General features: G+C 39.6%; 1 protein-coding gene across 1 annotated transcript in view; it reads right to left on the reverse strand.

Moving 5' to 3' along the window:
* Positions 1-13,177, reverse strand: part of mosmoa (modulator of smoothened a) — a 36,660-nt gene extending 23,483 nt beyond the window's left edge. The window contains exon 1 of the mRNA XM_022202388.2: positions 12,282-13,177. Within this exon, the coding sequence (XP_022058080.1) occupies positions 12,282-12,387 (106 nt within the window). The 5' untranslated portion in view covers positions 12,388-13,177. The remainder of the gene's footprint in view (positions 1-12,281) is intronic.
* Positions 13,178-14,768: the final 1,591 nt, after the last annotated feature.

The raw sequence follows: 14,768 nt of genomic DNA on the forward strand, positions 1-14,768 counted from the left end.
TAAAATGTATTAAAAATGACCAAAATGATTGAAAAACTTGTCCCAAAATGACTTCAAACTTGTCCAAAATGACTCAAAATGGGTATGTACATTACATACATAACCCTCAAAATCACAGCATTCATCAGAGCCAAAAACAGAGAGAATCATCACTTTTCTAAGCTTCCAGTGGTCCTGGAGCTTCTGATCTGTGATGTTCATGTCTGTTGTGACTAAAAATCATGACATTACATCAAAGACCTGCTATTCTACATGTCTTTTTTTTTTTTTTTAATTTGTCAAATAAACCATTTGCTCGAACCTCATTCTGTAAAAAAATGAAAATGTCTATCAGTAAAGCCATTAGTGACACAGCTGTGACCAGGATTTGTTTACACAGAGCAGCATTAAAGCAAATTAAAAATGTAGCTAGTGACATACCCACAGTATTCTATTTTATCATTTTTTTTTAGTTCTATTAAACCAGTGGGAATAATGTGCTGATTCCAGTTTTTGTTTTTTTAAAATAAGCAATCAAACAATCTTTTTTTCATGATTTATGGCATTCTAACTGCATCATGCTGCAGAAAACACAGCTTGAGGTTCTCTTCTTCTGTTTCCATTGAGGACTTCATGCTGCAGTGACACCAGCAGAACATGCAGAGAATCTTCTCACAAGGTTAATAGACTGACTAACTCCCAGTCAGAAAGCAAAAAGGCCTGTTTCCTAAAATGTCAAACTATTTCCAAGGCACTTGCAGGTCTGACTGTCAGAGCTGAGCTTCAGACTGATGAGGACGGTTGGAGGGGAACACCTGGAGCAGCTGTAAGCTAAAGTCCCGTTGGTCGTCCTTTCACTCAGCACTGAACAGAGATGAGACGTCACAACTCAATTTGTAGGTGATAAATAACTGGGAGCAGAGAGCTCAGTGTGTGATTACAACAGTGTGGCTGATGCCACATCACAGGTCTGCTGGCTGACCGAGAACATCCATCCATTATCTATACACCGCTGAATCCTCATTAGGGTAGAGGAGTCAGTCCCAGCTGACTTAGGGTGAAGGTTCACCTGGACAAGTAACGGTCTATCATAGCACATTTATTACTAGTACATGCCATGTGATAACAGGGTTCTGGGGGCTGCAAGGAATCCATTACTGTAATGAAATCTAATGTTTCACTGTTACAAATAATTCATTTCAGAAATGGCCAAAAATGTATTAAAAATGACCAACATGATGAAAATTTTGTACCAAAATGACTTCAAACTTGTCCAAAATTACTCAAAATTGGTGAAAAATTATTCAAACTTTGCCAGAAATGGCTCAAAATGTACCAGAAATAACCAACATAATCCATCCATTCTCTACACACCACTTTATCCTCACTAGGGTCGTGGGGGGGCTGGAGCCTATCCCAGCTGACTCAGGCGAAGGCAGGGGACACCCTGGACAGGTCGCCAGTCTGTCACAGGGCTACACATGCAGACAGACAATCACACTCACATTCACACCTACGGGCAATTTAGAATCATCAATTAACCTCAGCATATTTTTGGACTGTGGGAGGAAGCCGGAGAACCTGGAGAAAACCCACGAATGCACAGGGAGAACATGCAAACTCCATGCAGAAAGATCCCAGGAAAGCCGGGACTCGAACCAGGGATCTTCTTGCTGCTAGGGCTGGGTATCAATGTAAAAGTTTCAATACCGGTAACAATACTGATACCTTCACTTCGATGCCGGTTCCTAAACGATACTTTTTTCGAGACCAGTTTTACAATATATACTCTAACAGAATGAAAATTGCATTACACATTACTTTTCACGTCTTGAGTTTAATTTTCCAGTGATTTCCAGTGGAAAAGAACATTTGCAAGCAACGTCCAGTTCAGTACATACTGAGCCACCTTCATCCCTGGACCCTTCATGGCCGACCCAGAGCCAGTCGCGGCACACCGCCGTGAAAGAAATGCACCCAGCAGGGGACAGCCCGCGCCCAGGGAGAGGTCCCGCGAGGAGTTCCTCCCGCACCGAGTGGCCGCCCCTGGACCCCCTGAATCCCCTGGGCAGACTGCGCGGACCCCACTCGTTTACCTCTTAACGGTTTCACGCCCTCTTGAACCCTCTCTTCAAAGTTTGGGATGAGAACTAGGGATCTTCTAGCTGTCAGGCAACAGCGCTAACCACTGAGCCCCTATGCAGCCCTGACGAGAACATCCACCGCTAAAAAAGGTGACCTCGGACCTGCGGTCACCATTTTTGGCTGCATCAGATCCAGCTGAACCAAAGCTGACTGAAGACGTGTCAGCTAGAAACTCCTAGAAACTCCTCAGCAGCTTCTACAGAAGCACAGTGGAGAGTGTCCTGACCACTTTTGTCACAGTAAGCTACGGGAACTGCAGCAGTAAGGACAGGAAAGCTCTCCAGCGTGTCATGAAGACAGAATAGTTCATCTGTGGAGCAGCCTTCCCCCCGCTACAGGACATCTACATCACCCAAGAACACACGAAATTATCAAGGACCACACCCACACACAGCACACAACGTTCACACTTCTGGCAGACGCTACATGAGTGTGAAAGCAAAGACCACCAGACTAAAAAAACTGTTTCTATCAGACTAACTCACTGACTCACAAGCAATAAATAGCAATATTTTGCACATATCTCCTGCTTTTGCACATAAACGCCTGTATACATATGACAGTATTGCACAAGACGCCAACATTTGCACATATAATTTATTTTTAACTATTTTTATTTCTTCTGTTATTTCAGTTGTGTGAAGGGAACTCGCAAAACAAGAATCTCATCACTCAGGGTAATCACTGTGTTTCTGCTGTGTTCATGACAATAATGTTCTTGAATCTAGAAATCATACATGTTTCAATGGAAGATGAGGTAAGCCATGCTAGAAACAGGAGAAACTATTGTGTTTAGTTTAACAAACAACCGTGGTTTATAGAAAATAATGGGCCAGCTCTCCATTTGGAGGCCTCGCTCCCTTTCACGCCTCCATCATTCCCCGTCGCCCTGCAGGCAGCGCTGCACCGACTATGATCAAAAGACTCCTCTCACAGTGTCTCGGTGCAAATGAGAGGAAATGAGCGCCGTGTCTGCTCATCTTCAGCATGATGATGCCGTCATTAGCGGAGCACAGGGGGTGCTGATGTTTGTAAGCTCTGGAGGGATGAGTCAAACCGGCCTCTGAACTGTGGTGGGCGGCAAGTAGGCAACCTGAAGCTGCCAACAGCTGCTTCTGCTGCTGGAGGCTTCTGCAGAGCCCACTTCCATTGTAGGGGCACCGAGCGCAGCAGTGTACAGTCCAAACTGACACAGAAAACAAGCAAACCTCTGAACAATCAGCTACAACACGGATGAAAACAAACTTTGCTCGCCTGCGACCCAAAGCCAGAATGAACAGCATCAACATTTCTACAAACGGACAGCAAAGCTCATGGCTACTACGGAAACAGACTGCAGCAACGCCAGCATGACAAAACACCATGAAGCAACGGGAAGCCTCACTGTAGTTCACCGCAGCTTCTCATTCATGCAGAACAAATGTCTTGATGATGCCTTATGTTTAGAATAAGTTAATTTCTTTAGGTCTAAATCTCATAAGACGTCAACCAACAAACAGAATCTCACACCAAAGTGACGACAACAGAAATGCTGACCAGCAGAAAATGACTTAAAACTTGTCAGAAATGGCTCAGAATGTATTAAAAATGATCAAAATGATTAGAAATGTCACAAAATGACTCAAAAGTGGTGGAAAGTGACCCAAAACATGCCAGAAACAGCCCAAAATGTATTAAAAATGATGAAATTCACTCAAAATTGGTGGAAAATGGCTCAAAACTGGTCAGAATAGGCTCAAAATGTCATATTTTTAGATTATGCAAACTTGTAGCACAAATGGTACGATCCTGACCGACAAAATGTAAAAAACATGCATTGCTAAAACACTATTTTTGAGAAAAAGCAAAAGTACAGCACATTTATGACTAGTGCGTGCCATTAGACAACAAGGTCTTGGTGGCTGCAGGGAATCGTTTCGACATTATAAATATTAATTATTGTGTGTTTACACTAGAAACCCACAGGCAGCCTCAACAGATATATTTTTAATTGAGTCTGAAGCTAATTGTGCAACTTTCACTCGTTCCTTTCCAGCAGACTGAAGATTAAGCACCAGATGGAGCTTTCTGTAGTTGATGCTACAACACTCATTCTACACTTATATAGACAAGTGAACTCATTTAAATAAAGCAGCGTCTAGATTCCCCACTATTTGGGCCGCCTGAAGGCAGTGAGTGCCACAGCTACAAGGAGTATTAGACAGCTAGAGAACATTTCTGAACTTAATTGTCTGATCTGGCGTCTGTCGTTGCCATAGGTTTGACTGAACTCAGGTCAGATCTGATATGCCTTAAAACAGGGGTGTCAAACTCAGTTCCTGGAGGGCCACTATCCTGCATGTTTTAGATGTTTCCCTCTTCCAACACACCTGATTCAAATGATCAGCTTATCATCAAGCTCAGCAGAAGCCTGATAACGAGCCTGATCATTTGAATCAGCTGTGTTGGAAGAGGGAAACATCTAAAACATGCAGGATAGTGGCCCTCCAGGAACGGAGTTTGACACCCCTGCCTTAAAATGTATTACAAATGACCAAAATTATACCCTAAATGATTGAAAATTTGTCCCAAAATGACTTGAAACTTGTTGAAGTGACCAAAAACATCCAAAATGACTCAATGTTGGTGGAAAATCACTCAGAATTGGCTCTAAATGTATCAAAAATGACTCAAAATGATTCAAAATCTGTCCCAAAATGACTTCAAACTTGTCCAAAGTGAAGGTTTCAGCTGCTCTGTATCGGTGACGCTGTGTCCTTGTGCTTAGAAAAGGGATATCTGAAATAACACAGTTTAATAGTGTCCCATTTCATCTATTTTGGGTGAAGTCAGATTCAGACTACAGCAGCAGCTCCTGAGCACCAGTCATTATGCACTGCCACTCCGCCAAATGTTATTTCTGTCTTTTTCTGGTGTTATGTAATTGTTTCTGGTTTAGTGTACACTGAAATGCGTTCCCCTTTCAATAAGTCGGGCTGTTTGTGTTGCCTACCGAGGAGAGCACAGTGAAGCCGTGATCAGCAGCTACGATGCACAACGTCTACTGAGGTTTCTGAGTGCAATCAAAACTCACAGCAGCATACTGGAGCTGACGGAGCTCCTCAGCGCTCAAAGTAAATGGAAAATAAATTGGTGTGTTTATTATTGCACGAGCTGAACGGCAGCCACTTCATGATAAACATCTTCTGCTGCGAGAGAAAACATCTGTAGCGTTTGGATTATTTACAATCGGATGAAAAGAGAAATCACGATGGAAATGCAAAATGAACGACCATCACCTTGGACAGCCGCCTTTTATTGTAGCTCCATTCAGCAGCTCACTGTGTGCAATAAAACACTTTCAGAATGGTGCCATGTTGGACTGGTGAGTGCAGGTTTGATCGGATGACAAGAGCACTTGTGCAAAATCGATTCTGTGAAATGCAAACCTGCAAGTTTTTGAAGCTGAAATTACAAATGAAATGCAATAAAAAAAAAATCTGCAATTACTCTCTTTGGATACAGCAGGAACCTGGATGGGATGTCGCATTTTTTCAGAGTATGTGCATGCTGAGTTTGTGAGGTTACGGAGGCTCTGGAGAATCACATCCACTGTGGTGACAAGAATCTGTAGGAGGGGAGTCGCTGGCAGAGCTGCCAGGATTCACAGTTTGTGTCTGACATCGCTACGACGATAGCTTTGTCCTGAAGCTCAGCACAGGAAGTCTGCTTCAGCTGTTATTACCTGATAATCTCACACTGAAGTGATGACAACAACATGGATCCTGTCTCAAATGGCAGAAAAGCTCAACAGCAGAAGATGACTCAAAACTTGTAGGTAACGGCAATTAAAAATAATCGACATGATTAAACGTTTAGCCCAAAATGACTTCACAGTGACAGAAAATGCCCAAAACTACTCAAAATTGGTAAAAAAATTATTCAAAACTAGTCAGAAATAGCTGAAAATGTATTATAAATGACCAAAATAATGCCCTAAATGATTAAAAAGCTGGCCAAAAATGACCTGAAACACATCCGAAGTGACAGAAAATGTCCAAAATGACTCAAAATTGGTGAAAAATTACCCCCAAAAAATGTTGGAAATGGCTCAAAATGTATTAAAAATGACCACAATGACTCAAAATGGTCAGAAATGGCTAAAAATGTATTAAAATTGACAAAAAAATTATTGAAGAGTTGTCCCAAAATAGCTTCAAATTTGTCCAAAGTGACAGAAAATGTCCAAAATTACTCAAAATTGGTGAAAAATTACCCCCAAAAAATGTTGGAAATGGCTCAAAATGTATTAAAAATGACCACAATGACTCAAAATGGTCAGAAATGGCTAAAAATGTATTAAAATTGACAAAAAAATTATTGAACAGTTGTCCCAAAATAGCTTCAAATTTGTCCAAAGTGACAGAAAATGTCCAAAATTACTCAAAATTGGTGGAGGATGACCCAAAACATGACAGAAATTACTCAAAATGTATTTGAAATGACCACAGCAATAAACAAAGCGACTACAAATTTGTCCCAGAATAACTTCAAAGTTACAAAGAACGTCCAAACCGACTCAAAACTGGTGGAAAATGACTCGAAAACTGGTCATAAACTGCTTTAAACATATTAGAAGTTGCCAAAATAATGCCCTAAATGATTAAAATTTCTCCCAAAAATGCTGCTTACCATCTGGTGTTTTGACAATTACAAGAAAAGTCAATCAATCATCGCTGAATGACTTTCAGCCAGAGCCCTACCGTTTGTTAACCTATTCTTCATTGGTTCACATAAAAGCTGGGATCAAAGCGAAACAGGAGGTAAAAGCGACACGCCTGCAGGACAGTCGGCATTCATCAACGCTAACCGCCCGCGGGAACGCGTCCGTTTCATCGCTTCGACACAAAGACGTCACGCTGTGGTCCTACAAGGGCACAGTGTCGACCTCTGAGTCCTGATAAGACGACTACAAAGCTGGGAGGCAGAGGTCAGCTGATGGCAGACAATAAAAATGTGGAGAGTCATCAGAGTCATAAAAACTTCACACAATGCAGCAGAATGTGGAAGAGGCTGGACAGAACAATGGAAGCAATTAACACAGAAATAACTTACTAACTCTGCTCTGAGTGCCTAAAAATCAGCAGTTTCACATAAAATGACCAAAATATGGAGGAAACAGAGCTCCAAAGACAAATCAGTGTTAAATATCCCCATCACAATATAGAGGAAATTAAAAGACCAACAAAAGGAGAAAGAGCCATCAAGGCCACCAGATGAAACTAAGTAGATTTTTTAGGTTAGAGCTTGTATATAGAGCAGACATAAGAACATGATTATTTAATGTCTTTATGTACAGCAGCCGCACATTGTAAATACATAATTCATATTACTACAACTATTTCATTAGACAGTAATTCATTCTCAAATGCCCACAGCAGAGTTGCTAACAAATGGTTGAATAAATACATAACATTACAAATAGAAACCAATAAAATAACTGCAAAACCTAACCACAAATGCTTCTGTCACTATATAATTAAAGATCTTTTAGGAAAACTGGTCAGAAACGGCTCAAACCATATTAAAAAAAAATACCGAAATGGTAAAAAATTTGCCCCAAAATGACTTTAAATTTGTCCAAAGCTACAGAAAATGTCCAAAATGAGAGAAATTGATGGACAATGACTAAGAACTGGTCAGAAACGGCTCAACATGTACTAAAAATGAGTAAAATAATGCCCCATATGATTAAAACCATGTCCCAAAATGACTTGAAACTTATCCAAAGTTACAGAAAATGCCCAAAATGAGCCACAAATTGGTGGAAAATGACTCAAAACGGGTCAGAAATGGTTCAAAATGTACTACAAAATCTAACCATAAATGTTTATGTCACAATATAATTAAGGATCTTTTTGGAACACAAATGACACATTTCCATCAAAGGTCCAAAAATCACGTTTATTATCCAATATATTAAATAATCAAAGAACGTTATGCATGTCACACAAAGAGGAATAGAAACTGCACCATACTCTCTAAGGTGAAAATTCACTTTGCAAGAGAACAAACTGCCCTTCTAAAAAAAAAAAAAAAAAGACACGACATGAGACCAGGACTACAGACCTGCGTTAGTTTCCTATTAGAAATTCCACAACAGCGGCTGTCTTATTCTCCAAAGGTGTCAGCAGTTGACCTTTCTTCTCTTTTTCCACGAGGAAAAACAAATACGAGCATCTGTTCAGTAAGATGTCATTATCCAAAACGACTTAGAATTTGTCAGAAAAGAGACGAAACCTGTAGAAATTACGCCCTAAATTACAGAGAAATGCCCCAAATGACTCAAAATTAGTGGAAAATGACTAAGAAATGTATTAAAAATTTGTCCCAACATAATTTGAACCATGTCAAAAGTGACAAAAAAATGGCCAAAATGATTTAAAACTGGTCAGAAATGGCTCAAATATATTAAAAATGACCAAAACGATCAAAAATTTGTCCCAAAATTACTTGAAACTTGTCCAAAGTGACAGAAAATGTCCAAAATGAGTACGAAATTGGCGTGAAATGACTCATAACTGGTTAGAAATGACTACAAATGTATTAAAAAGGACCAAAATCATTACAAGTGTGTTCCAAATGACTCAAAATTGGTGAAAAATGACTCAGAACTGGTCATAAACGCCTCAACATGCATTAGAAATGACCAAAAGGATTCGTAATTTGTCCCAAAATGACTTGAAACGTATCTACAGTGACAGAAAATGTTCAAAATGACTCAAAACTGGTGGAAAATGAGTCAGAACTAGTCAGAAATGGCTAAAATGTATTAAAAATGACCAAAATGATTAAAAAAAACTTGAAATTTGTCAGAAATGCCTCCAAATGTATTAGAAATTATCACAATAAGGTCCTAAAATGATTAAAAATGTGTCTTAGAATAACTTGACACTTGTCTACAGTGACAGAAAATGTCTAAAATGAGTCAGAAATAGGTTGAAAATGACTTACAACTGGTCAGAAACAATTCAAAATGTATTTAAAATGAAAACAAATTATTAGAAATTTGTCCAAAGTGACAGAAAATGTCCAAAGTGACTCAGAATCAATGGAAAAATGACTTGGAATTGGTCAAAAATGGCTCAAAATGTATTAAAATGACCAAAATAATGTCTGAAATACTTAGAAATGTGTCCCACAATGACTTGAAACTCATTCAAAGTGACAGACAATGTCCAAAATGACTCAGATTTGCTGGAAAATGACCCAAAACATGTCAAAATGTATTAGAAAACGCCAACATGATTAAAGATTTGTCACCAAATGAATTGAAACTTGTCCAACATAAAAAAATTTCCAAAATGAGTCAGATATTGGTGGATAATTACTCAAAACTGGTCAGAAATGGCTATAAATGTATTAAAATGACCAAAACAACGCCCTAGATGATTAAAAATTCGTCCGAAAATGACTTCAAACGTGTCCAAAGAGACAGAAAATGTCCAAAATGAGTCAAAAATTTGGACAAAACAAACCCAAAACAAACTATAATTGATCAGATTGATCCTTCTAATCCATGACAATCATCAAAGCAAAAACGTACAATGTGTGAGGGGGAAGCACAATGAGTGGCAGCGAGGCCTTTGGTCCTCTCTAATAACACGACTACAACACCGCAGGTTAAATATAGCAAAGGTTCGGTACGGCAGGTACACGTCCGAGGACGTGCCGTCACCATGGAGGTAACTGGAGCGCTAAGTTTAGAAGGACAGAGGTGAAGACGAACACAATCACATTCACGCGCTCACAATTTTGCACATTTTGCGGCTAACACGATGTGGATGATGAACCCTTGCTGACCCAGTTACTGAGGGAACAAAGAGCAGCAGCTGTCTGTCAACAGCTTGACGTGTTCTCAGAGCTGACACAAATAAAACCGGTGCCACGTGCTTCCGTCCAAAATCAGGAGGGACACCACAAATAAACACCTGCTCTGGTTCCGTACGATTAGACCCTCGATCCAAATGCCAAGCTTTAACACAGAACCAAACCAGAACCTTAATCAATGAGTCGCTTGACAGATAAAAGCCTGATAGAAGTGATTATTTTCACTGTTTTCACTATTACTGACTGTACTAAATGTGTAAAAACAGTGAGACTCTTTCCCTCAGTGCTCACATTTACTCGGTTTTGTCCAAACAGGATTCCAAAAACCTAAAAATATTCACTTTACAATCCCAACAAACAAAGACCGGCAGCAAATTCACTATTTTGAGTTGGTGGATCTCCAAAAATGTAACATTTCGTGCTTGATAAATTATTTTAACTGACATAACTTCTACATTAATTAACTGTTTCAGGCCTTTAATCAAGGAAATCAATATAGGCTAAATGATTGATTGATTGAAAATAATGATCACCAACACTCCAGTGACTCAACTGTCCGCCTTCTTGTAACTATTATTGCTAAACTGTATTTAGACTTTTCAATACTCATTACTGTAAAGTACAAGCAAGATTTCACATATTATTTTCCTTAAATGCAACACGTGTGAGCTACTGAATTTGCCCAAGAGGGTAATCTATCTATCTAGTCTGCTATATAAAATGTGTAAAAACAGTGAGAACCATTTCCTCACTGCTCACATTTACTTGGTTTTGTCCAAATATAATTCCAAAAACCTAAAAATATTCACTGTACAATCCCAACAATCAAACACCGGCAGCAAATTCACTATTTTGAGTTGGTGGATCTCCAAATATTTGTCATTTCATGCTTGATAAATTATTTTAACTGACAAACCTTATACATTACCTGTTTTAGCCATTTAATCAAGGAAATCAGCTTCTCTAGTTTGAAGATCTGATTTTCTGCATTTTTTTGTTGTTTATTGGTTGACATTGTACAGAACAAATTATTAATAGATTGATTGAAAATGATAAAAATAATGATTCAGTGACTCAACTCTTCTTCCATATACTTATTATTGTTGCAACAATGAATTTAGACTTTTAAATACTCTTTACTATAACATACCAGCACGATCTGCACATCAATAATCTTCATTTTTATTTAATGCAACATGTGTGAGCTACTCAATTTGTCCAATAGAGGATGAATAATCTCACTAAAATCTAAAAAATATTCACTTTACAATCACAACAAAGAAAGACCAGCAGCAAATTCATCATTTTGAGTTGGTGGATCTTCAAATATTTGACATTTTGTGCTTGATAAATGACTTTACCTGACACTAGTTATACAAAAACTAACTGTTTTAGCCTTTCAATCAGAAATCAGTACAGATCAAATGATCTATGGATTCAAAAATTATGAAAATCCTGATTACTATTATTGCTATAATGCATTTAGACTTTTTAACACTCTTTATTATAGAATACCAGCATGATTTTGCACATTATTGTACATGTTAATTTCCTTGTTTTACTTAAATGCAACACGTGAGCTACTGAATGCCATTAGTTTGCCCATTTTGCTGCAGAAAATGTGCAAAAACAGTGGAAAATGTCAATCATCCTTCCCCAGATCCAATGATAATGTCCTCAAATTTCTTGATTTTGTCCAAGAAACATTCCAAAAACCTAAAAATATTCAGTTTGCAATCACAACAAAGATGGACAGCAAATTAAGTATTTTAAATTGGTGGATCTCCAATTACTTGCTGTTTCCTGCTTAATAAATTACTTTAACTGACATAATTATACATTAACTAAACTTTTTTATGCTCTATATTATAAGATACCTGCATGATTTTGCACCTTCATTTCCTTATTTTTTCCAAAATATAACGTGTGAGCTATAGAACTTGCCCAAGAGGATAAATCACCTATCTATCTATCTATCTATCCATCCATCCATCGGCCTAGAGCAGAGCCTTGGTGCTGATCAATCAATAACGCAACTGTCTGATCGCTGTTTTCTGTTTGAGGCTGAATCAGAAGCAACACCACAATAATAACTGCAATAACAATAATAATGATAGACAAACAACGCTGCTGTGGAGGACAAAAGATGCTGCTGCAGATGAAACCCTGCAACACAAGGGGACGTTTCTTTGTTGAGAAGATTATCTGATGCCAAACAAAGCTGCGATGTGGAACAGATCCTGCAGAAAAACAATAAAAAACACACATAAAGATATTTATGTGTTTACCTGCTGATTCACCGGTGTTGATCCAGTCCGGGTTTGCAATGCTGGCTATTGCAAAGATATCTGCTGCCAGGAACAGACACCCAGAAATGATCGTGAGTTTATCCATATCGACAGGAGAGCTGAAGGACGTGTGGGGGGGAATGCGGCGGTCGGAGTCCAAATGTGTGCCCAGGTGTCGAGAGTCTCAGGGCGGGCTGATCAGTCTAACCTCGCCCCCGTCAGCAGGAGCCCGCTGCCGGGGTTCTGCGGTGCATTTCGCAGCAACGTTAGCTCCTCCAGCAGCGCACAAAAACATCACATCTCAAACCAGCACCGGGAAACAATGGAGCTCACCGAGGCCCTGCAGCGAGCGGCTCGTCTCCGGGATCAGCAGCAGCCGCAGCGGCAGCATCGGCTACAGCTGCGGCTAGCAGGCGGCTAGCTAGCTAGTTCCCAGATTCGGGCTCGGGGTGCCGAGCTGCGGCCCAGAGGCTGCTCGACGGCCGAGACCGAGCTAACATCTCACACACACGAACGGAGGCGCGGAGGAAGCGGAGCGGGTCCCGTCGCGTCGTAAGATCCGAGTTTCAGCGAAGGTTTAGCCGTCAGGGAAGCGAGAAGCCATCACCGTCTGCCGCCTCGGTGAGCCCGTCCTCCGCTGGAATAGCATCTGGTACCGTGGGTCCGTTAGCCAGCCAGCCGCCCCTCCTGCTGTCCTCCTTGGGGGGAACCGCGGATCCAACCGCGGCGCGTACCAACCCCGAAGTGACAGAAAAAGTCCCGGTGTGGTCGGTGGAGACGGTGAAACGCTAGAACGGAGACGGTATTGTTGTGCTCCGGAGCCCGTCGTGCGCCCACCGCTAGCTCAGCCTCCCCTCCTGCCAAATGACATCAGGCGGACGGACACCCCCACGCAGCGTCACACACATACATATACACGCACACGCACGCACGAGCGCACGGTGGGGAGACGTTCGCCCACCTCTCGCGATACTTCGTGTGAAAATTGGGGTTCTTGTCCTGAGTCGCCCTGAATTAACGGATCAGCTTTAAACCCAAATTTATGTTAAAACTCAGAAAGTAAATAAATAACAAGAGACAAAACACTATTTATTTATTTTAATTTATTCTTATATTATTTTTATATCCTCAAGTAATAAGTGTTAAGAATTCCATGATTTTAATTACTCCAGTAAATATAGTTAATACACTCAACAAAAATATAAACGCAACACTTTTGTTTTTGCTCCCATTTTTTATGAGATGAACTCAAAGATTTAAAACTTTTTCCACATACACAAAATCACCATTTCTCTTAAATATTGTTCACAAATCTGTCAAAATCTGTGATAGTGAGCACTTCTCCTTTGCTGAGATAATCCATCCCACCTCACAGGTGTGCCATATCAAGATGCTGATTAGACACCATGATTAGTGCACAGGTGCGCCTTAGACTGCCCACAATAAAAGGCCACTCTGAAAAGTGCAGTTTCATCACACAGCACAATGCCACAGATGTGGCAAGATTTGAGGGAGCGTGCAATTGGCATGCTGACAGCAGGAATGTCAAACAGAGCTATTGCTCGTGTATTAAATGTTCATTTCTCTACCATAAGCCGTCTCCAAAGGCGTTTCAGAGAATTTGGCAGTACATCCAACCAGCCTCACAACCACAGACCACGTGTAACCACACCAGCCCAGGACCTCCACATCCAGCATGTTCACCTCCAAGATGGTCTGAGACCAGCCAAGTGTTGCATTGCGTTTATATTTTTGTTGAGTGTGTTTACCACTGAGACGTAAATTAAAAAGTAGAGTATTTCTCTTTAGTAATTTCCTTTATGAGGTACTCCATTCATGCAGTATACTGACAATTACAAGCTACTTTCAGATTCATATCTGACATTTATCCATCAGTATATGTTCCATCAAAAAAATGATAAACTGTCAATCTACTGTAAAATAGCTTTAAAATAACGTAAAAATACTAAAACTTCCATTAGAACATCTCAGAAGGTTAAATAACAAGAGACACAAGTCTATTTCTTTTAAAATTTAGTCTATTTTTGCATTGTTTATTTTTATATTTCAAGTGTTACGAATCAAGTGTCTCCAAAGTGTCATTGTAAGTGTAAATATAATTAATTTTCACCTCTAAAATTTAAATCAAGATAAGCTTTCGTGCTTCCGTAGTCTCCAGGTGGTTTACTGTTGTGTATACATTAAATATCTGCAGAGTATATTCTATGACTTCTTATTTACTTTAAGGGTGCAACAAGTAAACAAAATAATACAAATTTCAAAAATGTAATAATTTCTGAAAGTAAATTTCATTATTTTGATATTAGCTCTCATCTCTTTAAAATATGGCTTTTAAGTTTGATTTTGCACAAGATAAGGTCACAACTGCCTCTTATTTAACTTAATAGAACACAATTTAAACAAAATGAAATGAAAAAATAATAATTTAAAACTAATATTTTGATGTAAGACCTCCCTTCTTAATTC

Source organism: Acanthochromis polyacanthus, chromosome 21, assembly GCF_021347895.1.
Source record: "Acanthochromis polyacanthus isolate Apoly-LR-REF ecotype Palm Island chromosome 21, KAUST_Apoly_ChrSc, whole genome shotgun sequence".
In the NCBI taxonomy this organism is placed as follows: Eukaryota; Metazoa; Chordata; class Actinopteri; family Pomacentridae; genus Acanthochromis; species Acanthochromis polyacanthus.